Raw genomic sequence first — 18,316 nt, 5'->3', positions numbered from 1 at the left:
AGTATTGGTTATTTTGATTAATTGATGGCCATTTTAATTGTGGTTGTGGTTTCAGAATAACTGTAGTGGTTGTGGTGTGATATGTGTGGCTTCTATTGCGAATGTAATGTTGGCAAGAAAAACTCTACTGCTTGTTAGCTTCTCAAAACTAACAACAACAACAACAACAGCAGCAGCAACAACAATAACAACAGCAACAACAAGAACAACAGATTTTCCAGTACATTCTTGTATAGAAATTTAATGGCTTTGAATGTTTGTGGTATAATTTGATCTCGACTAAAGCGAGCTCACTTGCACTGCAAAATAAACACGAGGCTGATTACAAATTTGAAAATTAAAATGTTCAAAACTCTCGGTGCACAATCAAACCATTTTTAATACAAAACACACGAGGCAAATTTGAAGGGAAAGTAGAAAAATTTATTTGGAAATATTGTACGCAAACTACGTAATTTCTCCTGTGAATAATAATTATAGATGGAGTTTTTATGTTTATCCGATATTTCCATTCAATTTTTTCTTTTTTTTATAAGTTTTATTTGTGAAAATTGACGAAAAGATAAAAAAAATTATGCGAAAACTCATGCTCGTTGCCAGAAAGTCAACAGTCCTTTCCTAAATTGCACATTCTGGTTTTATTGAGAAAATAAAATAAATAAAATAAAAAAAATGGGATGAGGGGGGAAATAAGAATATATAAACAAACCCTACCTTTTAATTACAGAAAGTACATATAGAGGTTGTGATTGGTGTGATTGGTGTGCGTGTGTAATATATATTCAATAATTGCCTGTTAAAATTCGCATGTCACAAACAAGAAAATCATCACTAAAAAGATTTCATTATGACAAATTTGGTTAATTCTGTCAGAAAGTTGATCGGTGGCAACGAAAAAAAAACGAAAAATATGAAACAAGTTCATGAACCTGTACCCGCCGCACATCATATTTGTACTACTCATTTCCTGAACATCAACAATACTTCCATTCATTCTATGGGTTATGTTCATATATGTTATATCCATATTTACATATTTATTTAATTTATTTATTTATTTATAGTCATATTTATATTCATATATATATTATATTCATTATAAAAAAGCTGCTCGTATTATATAGGATGAGTAATAAAACAGTGCGACATTCCCATAGGCGGATGCACCGCAAACACACCACAGTCGGGACAATCAGTAATAAATTGAGCTATATTAAAATGCCTGAAATTGTTAAATATCAAAGGTTATTTTGCGAGATTTCTAAAAGTCATTTTCTGCTGATCTCAATCCTCTCTACTTAATTCAATCATTCATTCATTCATTCACTCACTCACTCACTCACTCACTCACTCACTCACTCATTCATTCATTCATCTATCTATCCATCTATGCATCCATCCATCTATCCATTCGTTCATCAATCCATCCATCCATCTACCTATCCATAAATAATTTGAATGAAACAAAGATATACTGCCATTTCATCCATTCATTCATTCATTATTTATTCATTCATTCGTTCAATCGTTCATTATATATTTTATTCATTCATTTATTTATTAACTCATCCATCCATTCATTAATTTGCTCAGTCATTCTTTCAGTTATCTATTATTTTTGTCTTTTCTATTCAGTCCATTATTTATTGCTAATGATAATAATAATTATAGTAATAATTAATAATAATAATAATATTATTATTAAATATTTAACAATAGTAATAATAACAACAAACGGGTTAATTCAATGTAATCCTATGTGGCCATGCATTCAATATGTATTCGTTAACGATATTATTACCATTATAACTTCTTCTTTCAACGCCATCATCATCAGTGTCAACACAACATCATCATCATAATCATTTTTATTATTATTCTTATTATTATCCTTCCTTTTCTTCTTCTTCTTATTATTATTATTATCATCATTATTATCATCATCACTACACCGTCTAAAACGTACATTGTTATAATGGTGATATATTTTTGAATGATAATAATACACTAATGTATATGTATTGTTTGTTACTCCATGGCTCTGATTATTTGCGTGGTTTATGGTATTCGTTTATTCATTCATTCGTTCGTTCGTTTGTTCGTTCATTCATTCATTCATTCGTTCGTTCATTTATTCATTCATTCATTCATTTATTCACTCACTCCATTCTTTTGTTTGTTTGTTTAGTTCCACCAATTTTATTACGATTGATTACTTCTATTATTATCCTTATTGTTATTATTCTTATCATTATTATTATTATTATTATCATTAACATTATTATTAATAATAAAACTATTATTATCAACTTATTAACTTATACCATAGTAGGTATGAATTGGCTGCCAGCATTCAGTTCTCTGCGGTTGTTGTAAATACTAAAATACTAGTACCAATAATTAACTCAGTTAGAATATCAAACAAGATGGGTGTTCGTCGCACACGCATACACATACACATACACGCACACACACACACACACAAACACACACATACATAAGCACACACAAACACACATACACATACACAAATTGTCTACACAAAAACAACAAAAAACAAGCACACGCACACGACGATTGTACGTTGTTTGTTGTCATTATTTATAGGAGGAATAATCGATAAAAAGTATTCACTTTATTGTTCATTCATTCGTTCGTTTGTTCACTCGTTTCAAATGCTTTTCATTCATTCGTTCATTCATTCATTCCTTCATTCGTTCGTTCGTTCGTACGTTTGTTTGTTTGTTCGTTCATTCATTCATTTCATTCATTCATCTTTCCACAAAATACTTTTGAAGATTTATTTTCCATCCGTTTTAAGTTTCTTTCTCAAACACCATCAAAAATAAATTAATTTTGGATATGTGAAAATGAAATTCAAATTAATTGCTTCCAAAAGGTTGAAAGTGAAACTCGATAAAATCAGGATGAAAATGATCAGAAGAATAAAAATAATAAAAAATAGAGAGTTAAAAATAGAAGGAGAGAAAGAAAGAAAAAGTTGACGAAGAAGGAGAAATTAGAGTAGATGAATTGTCGTTAAAGGCCTAGAAGAACAGGATATAAATGACATGCAACTTATACAAGATTTATAGCTGTGTGTGTGAGCGTGTGTGTGTGTGTGCGTGTGTGTGTGTGTGTGTGTGTGCGTGTGTGTGACCAGTGAGTGAAGTGAAGCGAAGGCATGCGTGGGATCCTTTCTGCCTGTAGAAACGTTAATACCTTCGAGATGAAAATTCGTGGAAATGTTTCCACATGCAGCATGACAGCTGTGCTTTGTGTGCGTGTGTGCGTGCGTGTGTGCGTGCGTGCGTGCGTGCGTGTGTGTAGATGTTTCTATGTGTGTGACTTTTGTGAGATGTTATGTGCGTAACTTGTGTGAATGGGTTTATGCGCCTGTCTGCCGCCTATATTAAAAGCAGAAACTGCGAAGAACATTGTAACTTTATAGAGGCAACAAATTACATACAACATCAAAAATATTCTAAGCAAGCAGGCAAGGTTGATCTGATACGTAGACAGACACAGAACCATTTGAAACTAAACATGAAGAAAAATTGAGGCGACCCACCGACCCAGATCTGCAGTTTGACCCTCTTGTCATTCCTGAAGACTGTCTTCACTTTGAAGTCGATGCCGACGGTGCTGACGAACGCAGACGTGAAGGAATTGTCGCAGTAGCGGAAGAGGAAAGACGTCTTGCCGACGCTGCTGTTGCCGATGATGAGTAGTTTGAACATGTAGTCGAAGTTCTGATCGGCCGCGTCCTTCGGCGCGCCTGACGATGGCGAGGCTTTCCCGTTCGCTAGTTGAGACATCTGCCAGTCGGACGATGAATGGATGTGGATGGTGGTAGCTTGTTAATCAAATAATTACATCGATCAATCAATTTCAGAGGCCAAAAACATTTATTTTTTTATTTTAGTCTCATTTTAGTCATCTATTTTTCTCAAAGATTAGCTATTGATGTAATGTACACTGTTAACAAATAAGCTAATGCTAACAAGAATAAATGCTCTCATATATTGCATGCATACATTACACATTTTTAGTTTAGATACATACGTACAGTTCAGTTTAGATACATAGTTAATATTATACTCTCAAATAAATGTAAGTATACATACATACATACATACATACATACATACATACACATACACACACACACACACACGCACGCACGCACGCACGCACGCATACACGCACGCACGCACGCATACACACACGCACGCACGCACGCACGCACACACACACACACACACACACACACACACATACATACATACATACATACATACATACATACAGCGAGCAACACAATGGATGATTACTGCATACATATTTAACAGCTTTTCTGCATGGATATTACAGAAAAAAGTCGAAATGTCGTTTTAGACCCGTTGACATTTTGTACTTGGTGTGTGTCTGTGCGTGTGTGTGTGTATGTGTGCTAGCATGCAATGTTCACTTTATAGATGTACGCGTACACAAATTCACACACACACACACTCACACACACACATTATATATCAACATACCCACACATACATGAACACATGCACACATCACACATACACAAACATACAAACCTTTCAAGTTTTTTATTTTCTTTTACTTCAAAAATTTATATTGTTTTCATCAACTAAATAAATTTCCTTAATAAAAATTAATTTTTATCTTTTACGCTTTTTAAAATTAGCTGGCAACTAACAAAAAAACTTACTAGCAAATTTTTCTCTGGATCAAATTCTCAGAAAATTAAATTTCTACAAAATAAAATCAATGAATCCAGCAAAAACTTTTAATCATTCCAATGTCAAATTCCTCAGAGAGATATTTTCAATTTTTTTTAACGTAGATTTTATAAAATCATCACATCAAAATTCTCAGTGATTTGTTGGCGACGAGTTGCACCTACCTATCTATCTATCTATTTATTGTTTCTTGCTCATGACGACGAATGCGCTTATTTAACGGCAGGCCTCTATACTGCGTACCATTCGTATAACGAGCAAATGATCACACGCAACACACACATATGCATATCAATATGAAGTCATATATGAAGTCATATATATTTCACATGAGAATGTATGTGGCAAAATTATGAGTGTGTTTATTTGTGAAGAGCGCAGGCATTATTGTGTGTTGTAAGATTATATGAAAACAAACGAGAATATTTTAACAGTGCAATATCATCTTATTCACGATATATGTACGCAAATGTACGCGCGTTAACGTTGTCATATGCGTGTACGACGTACGTACGCATGTATGTATGTGTGTGTGTGTGTGTGTGTGTGTGTGTGTGTGTGTGTGTGTACGTATGTATGTATGTATGCATGCATGTATATAAGGAAGGGATATGTATGCGTACACATATATGTACACTTACGTAATGTGCATTACCAATCTGACACCTGCTGTCCACGTATCGTTAATAGTGTACACAACAGATACAGCTTGCGTGCATCCGTCCGTACGTTCAGGTGCTCAAATATTTACACGCGTTTTATAAGTATAACAAAAAAATACATGTGTTCGATCATACGTTTGTTTGTGCACTTTTTTGTGAGTTTAACGGAATGTCCATTAAATCAATACTTTAATATTTTAGGCCATGGTGTTTTGGTGTAACTTACAATGAATATATAATTATATCTTAATGTTTTTTTGAATAGAAATTATTTGTTTATAGAATTATTAATCTTTATATCTGTGATTGCATTTTTCAATCCAATCATCCATGAAACAATGTGATTGCTATTTTTAAACATCCTATGCTCATCTGTTTAATAAGAAATATTTTAATCACCTGCTATAATTACGAATCTTTTGTTCAATAACAATTCGAACGATGAAAGAATGTGGAACGTCAACCGCTCGTGTTCGACTGCAAACTCGAGAGCATCATAAGAGCGTGTTGCGCTTATTTGCAAGCCCTCATCATAAGAAAGGAAAATACATCATTTCGTTTCCTGCTATCTTCCAGATCGCTTGCCGACTTGCGGATAGATGCATCTCATCCTCTCACCATCTCATCCTCTTCCCATCTCATCCTCTTACCATTTCATCCTCTCACCATCTCATCTTAAAAAGGGCAGCAATGAAAATTAACATTTCACACAGTTCTTACTTATTTAGGTACTCAGTTATTCATTACATTAATATTGTAATTTACAATAATGTTTTCAATACAAATTAGAACTTAATGTTATAGATACTTGTTAGTTATAGCTATAAGCTATAGTATATATGTAAGCTATAGAGTCAAACGAACAAGATGAACAACACCAGACCAGTGCACTGAATATCCATTCCAAGAGATCACAATCGCTTCCCACTGCATGCACGTGAGGATTTATAGCGCCACACATGTTCCAGTCTCGTAAACAATAAAGAAATTATATTTTTTGCAAAGAACGTTTTGGGCGGGAGAAAATTGTTGACGTCTTTCTGTGTCTGAATCTACACTCTGATTGACAATGCTAGGGGAATTATGATGTAAGAATCATTTACATAATTACGTATAAACATAAAAAGCATATTTCCTAACGGGTTTGCGGTTATAGTTTAGATGAAAATAAAAATTGATTTTAGTATTTATAACTTTTCAAAAACAATCGGATAGAATACCATTTACACATTTTTTCGATACTGATCGAGTAAGGCCGTAGAATGCTTTATTTCCTCTGGAAAAAGAATAGGAAAAGGTGCCGAGCCATCTGATAAGATGACATTTGAGCAATAAAACAGCGCATGTGAACATGTATACACACACACGCAAGTAAGGCTCAATTAAAACACACAAATTATAAACATTTTCATTGGGCCAATAATGAGAGCACTGTATAAAGGAAGATTAACGTAGCGCTCAATGCAGACTCCTAAAGTTCAGTTTGCATTGTTGTGTTAGCGCCACGTCTCTGCCAAATATTAAGCCAGTGTACAGACGTATTTGCTACTAGCTGGACAGAAAAATAATAATTCAACAATAATAACTGTAATAAATAACTGTAAGACGCAGCAACAATGAAAGCAACGAAAATAATGGCATGACTGAAAATTGTTTGCATATTTGCTTGGTTGCTGTTATGGATTCATGTTCTGTCAAGACGAAACAATAATTGCCAGCAAACGCACGACAAACTGAAATAATACTCGCAGTCAATATTAATGGATGAAAAATATAAAGAGAAACTTAAACATGATTTCAAAAAATCATGACGACACAGGCAGGCTTCGACTTGAATTGTTAAGAAACTTAAGGTTCCCCCATCAACTGACATTTTGTTTTTGGGCTGAGTGTTTATTGTCATCTGCAAATTCGATTCTGTTTTAAAGTTGAGTCGCTACGTAATTTCCGTGCAACCTTGCAGCCATAATGCAACTAGACTTGTGCTGTGATTCCAAAACTAATTACATAATAATGTTTCTCCTCATATAATGTTACAATGTTACCAACAACATATCGGTTTGCCACATGATGAGAATACTTTGACTTACTTAATGCAATTTTTTTTTGTGATTGAAAGCTGGATACCATCAACATCGTAACGTAATTAGTAAAGGGCACTTGTTTACCGATAATCTACGCAGCCCCTGCCCTAGTCAGGTATGAACTGTCACTAATAGCACACCACGCAAACATGCATAAACACGCATCTACATAGAATGTATACGTATATACACGTCGGACGCATACATGCATATGGATGCGTATATCCACGCGCTCGTGAAGAAGTAGGCGCTCACGCTCGTGCAAAGCAATCATTTTACTGAACAAAATTATTTATTTGACATTTATATCGATTATTTAATGCGAAAAAGATTGACGCGCGTTAGGCCACGCCCACAAACACAAATTTGCACGATATCAACGCTATGTGTTATTTTTTTCATTTGGTAAACAATTTTATTTCTATTCGAGAAAATTTCTATGTACAAATTGTGGTCTTTCATCTTCAAACGGTTCAAAGAAATTGCAAACATTAAAAATTGATAAACTGTTTTCATTATTTTCAGTACTATATACTACCACTACAACTACTTCTACTGCCACTACTTCTACTACCGCTACTACTAAAACGTTACAACTGAAGCTACAACTAATAACAAAAGCACCTCACTACTGCTAAAATAAATAAACAAGCACAGATGAGTAATAACAATAAAATAATAATAATTAAAGTGAAAACAACGAACGAATGTGACTTGAATTAAAAATTAAACATTGAAGCTCTCCCCACATCCACAAGTTCCTTTGATGTTCGGGTTGTTGAATACAAAACCACTGCTCAGTTTATCCTCTACGTAATCCATTTCGGTTCCTATTATGTGCATCAGGGCTTTTCGGTCTATGAAGACGTTGATGCCTGTTCAATTTTTTATCCTTCTCATTGTGCATTCATCTCCATTTTTAATGGGATTACAAATGAATGAGCTGATGAAAGGGATGAGTGAAATAGCAGTGACAAATAAAACAATAACAACAAAATAACAAAAATTAATCTCCTTCTAAAGATTTTCAAACAGCTTTTTTTAATCGGTAAGATTCTATAGTTGAGATGAGTTTTGAGATTAAACACCAGATCAACTAACAATGGATCACAATATTTTGAAGAAAACATCAATTTATTGGCACAATAATTCTAATATTACAAAAATTGAATAATGAAATTTGAAATGATTATATAGTTTGAAACTAAAAAGACCCAAAAATGATATAAATAAAATATATTGTAAACAAGTGGCACAGTTGGTTGGTACAAACCATCTTGCTGGACATGCTCATCTGAAATTTCCTTACTTGGTGCGTAGGAGAGAACGTACGACTGGCCGTTGCAACCTCTTGTTCGAGTTCCTATCCTCAATCCTGTCTGATTGGATGGACAATATGTTGCTACTATACTCATCCAATAAAATAAATAAAAATGATGTCATCAAAAACAGATCAATTTTATAACTAGTCAAATCATTTAACAAATTGAATTGTTTAAAATTAAAAAATAAATAAAAATGATGTTATCAAAAACAAATCAATTTCAGAACTAATCAAATCATTTAATAAATTGAATTGTTTAAAAAATAAATAAAAATAATGTTATCAAAAACAGATCAATTTTATAACTAGTCAAATCATTTAACAAATTGAATTGTTTAAAATTATAAAAAATGAAAAATTTATATATGACCATAACTTACGTTTCAAAGCATAATAACTAAAGCTGGAAGTGCAAAGCTAATAAAGAATAATTAATTAAATTAACACGGTAAAAACAAGAAAACATCATATGAAATTTGAAAAATATATGCTTGCCATACCATGAAACACACACATCATTTCAAAAAAATTAAATGTATAACATTTAAAAATTGAAACAAAAAATTCATGAATAGAAACCTGACCATCTCTGGTTGTTCCTTCATAATTTCTTTTAATCTCCTAACAGCGGAGGTGGTCTAAAAATAACATTGGAAAACCAAATTAGTTTATTTATTTTTAATGCTAAATTAATTTTTCAACACTAAATAAATATATGAATCTTGAAAACATTAGCTATTTAAAGTTTTTGAAAAACAATTAAATACTAAAGGGGTCTATTAAAATAATCTAAAAATTTAAAATAACATATAATCCGACTTGTCATTTCAATGCCAACAATTCTTGACTACCTTACTACAGCAAGAATTGCATGACAAATGTGCAGTTGTTGTTTTTTGAAATATAAAAAAATTATACCTAATGTTAAACATCTTATTGTAACAAATCATTCAATTAATCTTGTACTACAGAAATTTTGTCACATTCTAAATTCCTTAACAAAAGTCTAGTCTAAATCTTTTTAACTTCATCATCATCAGCTTCAGTTATTTCAATAAAACTTAGATGAAAAAAATGTTTTGTTTTTATTTTTGTTTTTGTTTCTGAATTTAGTCACAAATCGGCAAACCAATAATACATAAAATAAAACAAATAATAATGTATGTGACACAAATATAGGCTGTAAAAAACAAGTCATTGTATTGAATTTGCCAATTTATATTTATTTTCAATTGAATGACATTCATTACCAACTCAATTGTGTATGTAATGGTATTATAGTATAATACTCTTATGATAATTACTCTTGTCTTTTGTGTCACCTTTTGGCATTTTAGCCTCATTAACATTTTTGAATGAAGGTGTCTGACAACACTGCTTATCCAAGAGAAGCCGACACAGGCGGATCGGCTGAAGACCGATGAAGAAATTCATTAATTAATTAACTACTGAATGTTAAATCAATGAAATAAAAAATGAACAACAAATTAATAAGAAAGAATGAAATGAATGTAAGTGAAAGACCCGAAGTGAATTTTAAATTATTTACATATGAAATCATTATGAATTTTATTACTAAATAAATAGAACACACCAACGAAATGGCCGATCTCGATCCGACACTTCTCGAGCCCTTAACAGTTCTGATCGTCGAAATAATCTTGCTTGTTGAAGACGCCATGTTTAAATGTTTTTGTTTACATTTCTAAACGACATTGAAATTTAGGGTGCGTCTTACATTTTACAATTAAAATTCAGTGAAAGCGAACCCCTACTGGAGGAACGAAATCACCGACGAACAGATCCGAGCGAACTTAGTTAATATTTCATTTTATTAGAAACAAACTTTTGAAAAAGTTTATTTGATGAAAATCGTACATAGCAGACGCAAGAAGTACAAATGAAAAAATGAAGTTACAACGATCTATGAATACGGTATTGAGGTATGAAAAGAATCAGATTTGGGAGCAACGTAACTATGACTGAACTCATTGAGATTGAATTTATTAAATGAAGAATTATCGTTTCTGTTGTTATCACAGTTTAAATTTATATCAGAATCAATATCATCAGAGTTGTTCCAAGTGTCATCATCCAGTCTTGTACTGGCGTCATGTGTATTTGCATTGTCGTCAGATTGTTCATCTTCAACGCCAACATTTTTTAGAACATGCTTCTCCATGTGAATTTTCAAGCTACCAAAATGTGGAAATCTTTTCCCGCATTCTGTACAAATGTACGGTTTGACCCCGGAATGCATTCTCATATGAGCTTCGAGGTTGCAAGGTCTATTAAACTGTTTGCAGCACAGTGAACATGTTAACAGTTTTAAACCTGTGTGAACTGTCATGTGTGTTTTTAAACTACTGAGAAGTGAGAAAGATTTATTACAATTGTTGCACGTAAATGGACGTTCCCCTGTATGTATACGCATGTGATTTTCCAGGTGAGACTGTCGAACGCACTGTCTGCCACAGATGTTACATTTCAGAGATGGGTTGCCATTGTGAGTAATCATATGGGTCCTTAACGAGCCAGGGTGAGTGAACTCTTTTTCGCAGTCAACACATTTGTACGGCTTCTCACCTCCCAGGTGTATTTTCATGTGTCGGCTGAGTAGACAGGGCCTAGGAAATGAGCGGCCACACACACTACAAGAACTTCCGATTAGACTTCCTGCGTACTTAGTTTCCCTTTTGAAATTCCTCAACGGTCCAACATCCATTCAGTAGCAAAATTTAATAAAATAACTGGTAGTTGTCATCTGCGAAAACTTTAATTTTTTCCAATAATATTTGAAAACATTAGACGCATTATCGCCCGACCATAGAAGAGCTAATCAAAAATGCAGATGGAACGTCAACGGTTGACAAACTCGCACACCAGCACCGCCATACATGGAATAGAATACCAAATTCGAATATGGTTGCGTTTACGCAAATACGAAACCAGCATTCACACAAGCATAACATATAACATATAAATTTAATCTAATTTATTTCAACTCAATCCCGGACCTAATGAATCTTTAACCATGCTAAAAAATGCTACCCAAACGCTATTAAAAGTTTACATAAAAAAATTATTCTGTGAAAACAATATTAAATAATATAATGTAATTTCAAGAACAGAATTATTCATCTTCAGCTTCCAAATTAATATTTGTACCAAATTTGGCATACAACTGAACTTTGAGATCAGCCAAAATTTTTCTAAAATTATCTGCTTTATTTTCCATTTCTTTTATATCTTTATCTAGATCAGCTTTTTCTTTTTCAATGTATAATAAAACATCAGACTGGTTGCAACAGACAAAAAATTCACCAATTTGGTAACTGTGTAATAAAAATTTAGTTGAAAAAATAAAATGTGTTTTAAAGATTGACAAAAAGTAGGATTACATACGGTATATTTGTTTCCTCTGAATCATCCATCATCAAAACATCTGATTCAGCATCTTCTAGATTTTGCAGACTTTTCTGAAATTGAAGTTTTAGACAAAATACTATTTTGATAATTAAAAATAAAAAACATCAGACGTATCAAGCACAGCACTGAGTTATATTTTATATAATATCATAATTTATTGAATTCAAAATAGGGCAGATGCAATGATGCAGGATGTTGGAAAGCATGACTTCGAAGAGACTGCAGCTAACATTTTCATTTGGTAGCCATAGTGTCTGAACATATAATCAACTAAAAAATTTGATCTATATAACTTTATTAGATTACTTAAAATTAATTGATTAACAGATAACCTACTTACACTTAATAATAATATATTATATAAAAAAAAACAATTTTATATTCACAGAGAAATTAATATTACCTAGTATTTCAAGTATTACACCACACAAAAACAAATAAGAAATTAGATAACTTTTTTCAAATCAAGTTCTTCTTTTAGATCTTGCAGTGAAGCATTGTTTCTTGCAAATGAATTTATCTTCATTTGATCTTCATATGTAACTTCAACATCCGGGTCTCCAGGCTATAATAATAAATATATAAAATATACTACGAAAAAGGACTTTTTCAGCTAAAGTGTAAAATAAATAAATAAATAAATTTTAAATAAAAAAATGATAAATACCAGATAAATAATAAAGCAAGTCAAAAAAATTGAAGGAAAAGGGAAAAAAGCGTCTGAAAATTTTTTATTTTGAACAATTTTGAAAAACTCACAAATTTGTTAGCCATGACTAGACTGGTGTTTAATATTATTAATCAAAAATAAAACAAAAATGGCTGCCGAATAGAAAAAAATGTAATTTGTCTACACTTTCCTTTATTCGTTATCCTCGTGTTCTATTATCGTTATTTTTTAGCATAGAACTTTTATTGTTCGTTGACAAAGACCAAATAATATTTGTTAAAAGATAATTTCTTAAAAGTTAATTTAACTCTAAATCCCGACAATCTGCTTGACCGGTGTTATGTTTCAGAAACCGTTCAAAGTAAAGTCCAACAACATTGTTAAAAAATCTGAAAAGTAACAAATTTTTATTTTCATCTTTTAATAGCAAATTCTGTTCAGTGAATAGTAAATTTATTTTTTTCAATTTAATGTTTTGTGCTTTTCTCTGACTCAAAAATCGGTTAGCGTTAGGACAGGTTAGTAGTTAGTTAGAGATTAACATTAACTAGCCTTCTTTTTAATATTAATTCGTCTTCTAACTCTAACACATTAACACTAACTAAATTCTTGAAAAATGTAAAATAAATGTATACATTTCTAAAAGTTTCCTGATTAACATTTTCATCTTTAATTAAATTAGTTAAATTAATTATTAATTAATTAAAGAATAAAATGTTGATGTTAAAAACTTAAATAAAAAATTTAAGTAAATTAATTTTAAATAAATATTAAATAATTGTATATTTATTTCCCATGTTGACACATATTCATATTTGATTATTGTCATTCATAAATTAGTGAAATCTTACTTGACAATGATTAGTAAATTGATTATTTTTGTTATTTTAAGGAAAAAAATCCATGATGAACTACGGCAGTACAACCCTAAGCTGTCAATAGAAACATTACAAGATTTGCTACCATTGAAGGAAGATGTAAGCGTTATAAAGTTATGCACTTACTCCCAAGATATTGTCACCGTGTATTCTCATAAAAAGAATCCGACATTTTTTGTGGTTAACAAATTAGTCTTGCCAACCGGTTGGCTTGTTTGTGATTTCTAAAAATTATTTAACTTTTTGTCATTTATTCTATATTCATATTCCTCTAAATAAATCCTAATCGTGTTGAATTAATTCATTTGTAAAAATTTAATTTTGAAATTTAGGAAATTTTTTCAAAATTTTCACCGCTTTAAAACTTTTCATCAAACAATATTTTAAGTTTATGCCATGTGGAAGCATCCAGATCTGGTCATATCGTTTGAGACCCATGCGTCTGTAAACTCAAAATTGAAAGGAGGGGCTGATTTAATGTTGCCAGGTGTCATTGTTCCAAAAAATGGCTTCAAACCTTTTACAAATGGTCAACCATGCTCTGTGCGAGTTACCGGAAGCAAGTTGATAATTTAAAAATTATTCAAAATTATCATTATCCTTATCATCATCATCTTTTAATTACATATAAAATATTTATATACTTCTATTTAATTTGAATGCTAGTTTTTTTTATTCTGTTTCATTGCTTTTATCTTGACTTTCTCTTTTTTTTTGATTTTTTTGCACTATCATTGCAATCAATCTTTTTCATTTCAGAAAAATGTAATTTATTTTATAAAAGTCATTATCCATTAAATTGAAGTAGTTCAAACAACAAATTACATGTCCTTAAACTTTAGGGCCTCCGTGGCAGTGGGTAAGACTGCTCTTGACAGTTATTCCATTGAGCGGGAGAACGTTCGAACAGGAAAGCTGGTGAACATAATGCACACTTTTGAAGATCATTTGTGGTTATTTTTTATTTTATTGTCTCCATCTTTGTAGCATTACTACTTTGTTACAATTTTAATATCATGTGAATAAATTTATAATCTTCGATTTATTAATATAACGTTCAAAATATAGGGAACTTGGTGATAAATCCTCTCCGCCGGTGATTAATAATAATGAAGGTGATGATGACGAACTCACAAATGATGACAAAAGTGATAATGTTAAACTTGGTGCCTCCAATATCTTACAGTCTGTATCCACCAGACTGTCTGATGAGCGAAAGGACGTAAGGGATGATAACAAACGAGAAAATATCTACAAAGATGTTGGTGATGTTGTAAGTGGTGGAAAAAATGCTCATAGTGATTTTGGTGATAAGAATATAGATGAGAATTATCATCCACCGAACAACAAGGTTGATATTGGTGGCCATGATGATGATGATAATAAGGGTGGTGGTGCTGATTATGATGCTCGGGTTGCTGTTGATAATGTTCCAAAAGATCACTTTCGTCGTTTTAACTTGGAAAAAGAAGGTGCTTGGGGTGATGACGATGATGAAGGTGATGATGCCGATGACGACGATGACGGTGGAGATGATGATGATGCTGATGACGATGGTGACGAGGGAGATGATGATGCTGCTGATGACGATGAAAATGAAGAGGAAGAAAAAAAGGATGCATGTCTAAATGTTGATCTGAACGTAAAATGTTAGAATTTGTCCATGTTTCTGATTTTTTGTCTGTTTTTAATTTTTGTCCGTTTTTTTCACGTCCTTACTTCATAATTTGATTTATTTTTTTAAAATTAAAATCGTTAAAATAAATTTTTAAAATTGTTAGCTTCCATGGATGACTTATTGAAGCAATGTTTTTTAAGTGCCATTATATTGTATGGTAAGAAGATTCAGCTGCCCATATTATACAGCACTTTCTATGGGAGATATGTCATGAAATGCTGGTTTGTTTTTTTTCTCATTGTTTTCATGTGTCTCATTGTTATTTTATTTTGGATTTGTTTTAAATTTGTTCGAAATCAAGACCACATTTGGTTACGACTTCACTTTTTAAAAGTTCTATTACAATTGTGATACCTCACCTGTGTTTAAAACTTGCAAAGCAAAACATCTAGGGAAAATTTCTTTCTAGATGTTTTGTATCTTGTTAGCTTCGCTTGCAATCAAAAGTATTTCAGCCTATTGAAAGTTAATCAGTTATTTATAATTGGGTTATGAATTGAAGTAATTGAATTAATTATTACCAGTCCTGATGACAAGTGTCTCGATGTGAAGAAAACAACATATAAAAAGGCGTCGACGTTTTTGTCATACATGCAGGAGGAGGAATTGATTATAGTCGAGGAGACGAATAGAGGAGTTGAGAGCATTATGTCCATTGATTTTGATCACGACATGTTAGTTTGTTCGTTCATTCGTTCGTTATTTAAGTTCATCCAACGTCGCGTTTTATTTTTATGAGTTAATAAATAGAGTCTGCTGTTTATTTTTACATCAATCAATTTGTTTCATCAACATTGGCAGTCGAAAATACTACGTACAACATTAAAACGCTCCTACAGGCTGAGAACTTTTGAGATACCATCATGGGCAAATGAAAGAAAGGAGATTGGAAGCAGTTCATCAGCTGATCAATATGACATTGAATACACACCTCCTGAGATCACAACTGTCTATCGGGTCACAACTCCACTCTTGTCCGTATTGAACTATCTTCCAGGCAATAGGCTAGCTGAAAAACTTTTTATTCACTTCACTGTTTGCCTCTGTAGTGATGCTGAGTTTCATGAAATGTTTCTGCAACTATCCCTCTAAAATTTTAGGCTGTTTATCCAGCAAATATAGTCGTTGTTGTTTCAAATGATTTGAGTTAGAAAACTTCAATCACGTTTAAATGTCTGGAGATAGTTGTCTTATTATCATTCATTAATTCACAATACAAATGTTTGTCGATTGTTCATATTTCAGCTTACGTTATGTTATTTAAATTTATTATTAGTAGGTTATTATTATTTCTGTGATTTAAATTATTAACCAATGTTAGTTTATTTAACATCTTTGAAAATAAGAACCGAAAAAAATATTTTGTTAACACTAAAATGAATGAGAACAGATTCCAAAAGGGAGATTCATTGAGCATGGCAGATCTGAGAGGACACATCACAAAATATGTCAGGGATAATCAGCTGAACGAGGGAAGGTTAGTTATGAAGACGATGACAATTTTACTACTACTACTAATATTAATAATTATAATAATTATTATTATTATGTTTATGTTGCCAGCCAAGTTTTAAGAAAATATTTTTGCTAATTTTTCACCGTTTCGACTCATTTAAAAAAAGGAATGTGCAGTTAGATGAAAAACTAAGTGCCGTAGCTCTCAACAAAAACGAATATGCTCCTGTACTATCTTGGGCAGAACTGATTGATAGGATCGTTGACAAGATGACGGTCTGTCATAAAGTTGTCTTCCCTAATCAAGAACCAAGTATTAGGACAGGATATCCGAAGAAAATTATATTTAATGTTAGCAAGAAAGGTTCAAACAAAAAGGTAAGTACCTATAAACATTTTACAGAGCTTGCTTTATTCTCATTTTTTTAATCATCCACAAAGATTACTGTAGTTAAAAACTTGGAATTGTATGGTCTGGATGTAGAAAATTTGGTCAGTGTGATACAGAAAATGATATCGTGCAGTGTGAAGCTCCAGCCATCTGACGACAAAGACAGCAGCGGGAACCGAAACTTGCAAGTTCAAGGCAATCAAATTCACATCATTAGGAATCTTCTTATTGGTCAGTACTGCTGCTAATCGTTTGAATTTGTTTTTCCAAGTAGGCACCCGAGAAATTTTGAATTTCTAGTTTTTATTTATTTATTTATCTTCTATAAATTACCTCAGCGAGTTATTGCAACATTTTATGTCGGTAATTTTTATAACTGATTTGTGTTTATTTTATATCTTGTTATATATAAACCAATGATTTTTCAAAGTTTGAGAAGATTATAACTTTATAGTTATAATCTCCTTCAGTTTTTAGAATTTTTTATAAAGAATGATAATTTTAAAATAATTGGATAAATTGTTGCAGATAAGTACGGACTATCAGCTAGCAACATGGATGGTTTAGAAAAAGCATCAAAAAAGAAAAGATAATAACGTCTGCTCGTTTTCTAGCTACCAATTTTTTTCATTAGTTTTCTTATTTATTGTTTCGAATTTTTTATTTTGTTTGTTCGTCACTAAAAATTCTCACCTACATTCGTCTTTCACCTGTTTGTCATGGAACTGCAAGTAATAAAAAGGTAACGATAAATAAAGTATATAAACGTGGTCTGTATCTTCATCATTTCTTCAATATTTTTTACAATTTTTCTTGTATAGATGTTTGATCGCTAAGAGAGGTCTACAATGATAACAACAAATCGGAAATAATTTGGATTTCATTTTTGCATTAAAATTTTCAGAAGTTATATTCACACAATTTAAAATTTTTGTAACTGTACCATATAAATAAAACTACAATCATTAAGCAGTATTTTTGTATTGCA

At 31.8% G+C, this 18,316-nt stretch overlaps 5 protein-coding genes across 5 annotated transcripts in view; 1 reads left to right on the top strand and 4 right to left on the bottom strand.

Annotated features, from left to right (window-relative positions):
- HELRODRAFT_84303 (hypothetical protein) overlaps window positions 1–3,818 on the bottom strand; it is a gene marked incomplete at both ends in the record, with an annotated part of 7,746 nt that extends 3,928 nt beyond the window's left edge. Inside the window, one exon of the mRNA XM_009024025.1 lies at window positions 3,576–3,818. Within this exon, the coding sequence (XP_009022273.1) occupies window positions 3,576–3,818 (243 nt within the window). The remainder of the gene's footprint in view (window positions 1–3,575) is intronic.
- A 4,411-nt stretch (window positions 3,819–8,229) lies between these two features.
- Window positions 8,230–10,508, bottom strand: HELRODRAFT_84168 (hypothetical protein; the record flags this gene model as incomplete). The annotated part of the gene is made up of 4 exons (XM_009024010.1): window positions 8,230–8,378; window positions 8,777–8,882; window positions 9,412–9,465; window positions 10,422–10,508. The coding sequence occupies 4 exons, from the start codon at window positions 10,506–10,508 to the stop codon at window positions 8,230–8,232; spliced, it is 396 nt and encodes a 131-aa protein (XP_009022258.1).
- A 489-nt stretch (window positions 10,509–10,997) lies between these two features.
- Window positions 10,998–11,444, bottom strand: HELRODRAFT_143154 (hypothetical protein; the record flags this gene model as incomplete). The annotated part of the gene is made up of 1 exon (XM_009024038.1): window positions 10,998–11,444. A coding segment is annotated over one exon (447 nt), but the record flags the coding sequence as incomplete, so codon positions are not given.
- Window positions 11,445–11,960: 516 nt separating this feature from the next.
- HELRODRAFT_84240 (hypothetical protein) lies at window positions 11,961–12,809 on the bottom strand (the record flags this gene model as incomplete). The annotated part of the gene is made up of 3 exons (XM_009024014.1): window positions 11,961–12,162; window positions 12,233–12,306; window positions 12,711–12,809. Coding segments are annotated over 3 exons (375 nt in total), but the record flags the coding sequence as incomplete, so codon positions are not given.
- A 457-nt stretch (window positions 12,810–13,266) lies between these two features.
- HELRODRAFT_113630 (hypothetical protein) lies at window positions 13,267–17,576 on the top strand (the record flags this gene model as incomplete). Its single annotated transcript, XM_009024037.1, has 11 exons — window positions 13,267–13,322; window positions 13,819–14,009; window positions 14,193–14,367; window positions 14,647–14,757; window positions 14,873–15,111; window positions 15,586–15,703; window positions 16,007–16,156; window positions 16,322–16,456; window positions 16,873–16,959; window positions 17,105–17,315; window positions 17,379–17,576. The coding sequence occupies 11 exons, from the start codon at window positions 13,267–13,269 to the stop codon at window positions 17,574–17,576; spliced, it is 1,671 nt and encodes a 556-aa protein (XP_009022285.1).
- Between the last annotated feature and the right edge of the window lie 740 nt (window positions 17,577–18,316).

This window comes from Helobdella robusta (assembly GCF_000326865.2).
Source record: "Helobdella robusta unplaced genomic scaffold HELROscaffold_39, whole genome shotgun sequence".
Classification (NCBI taxonomy): domain Eukaryota; kingdom Metazoa; phylum Annelida; class Clitellata; order Rhynchobdellida; family Glossiphoniidae; genus Helobdella; species Helobdella robusta.
Note: the sequence above shows the minus strand (reverse complement) of the source record. Positions and strands in the feature narration are given on the sequence as shown.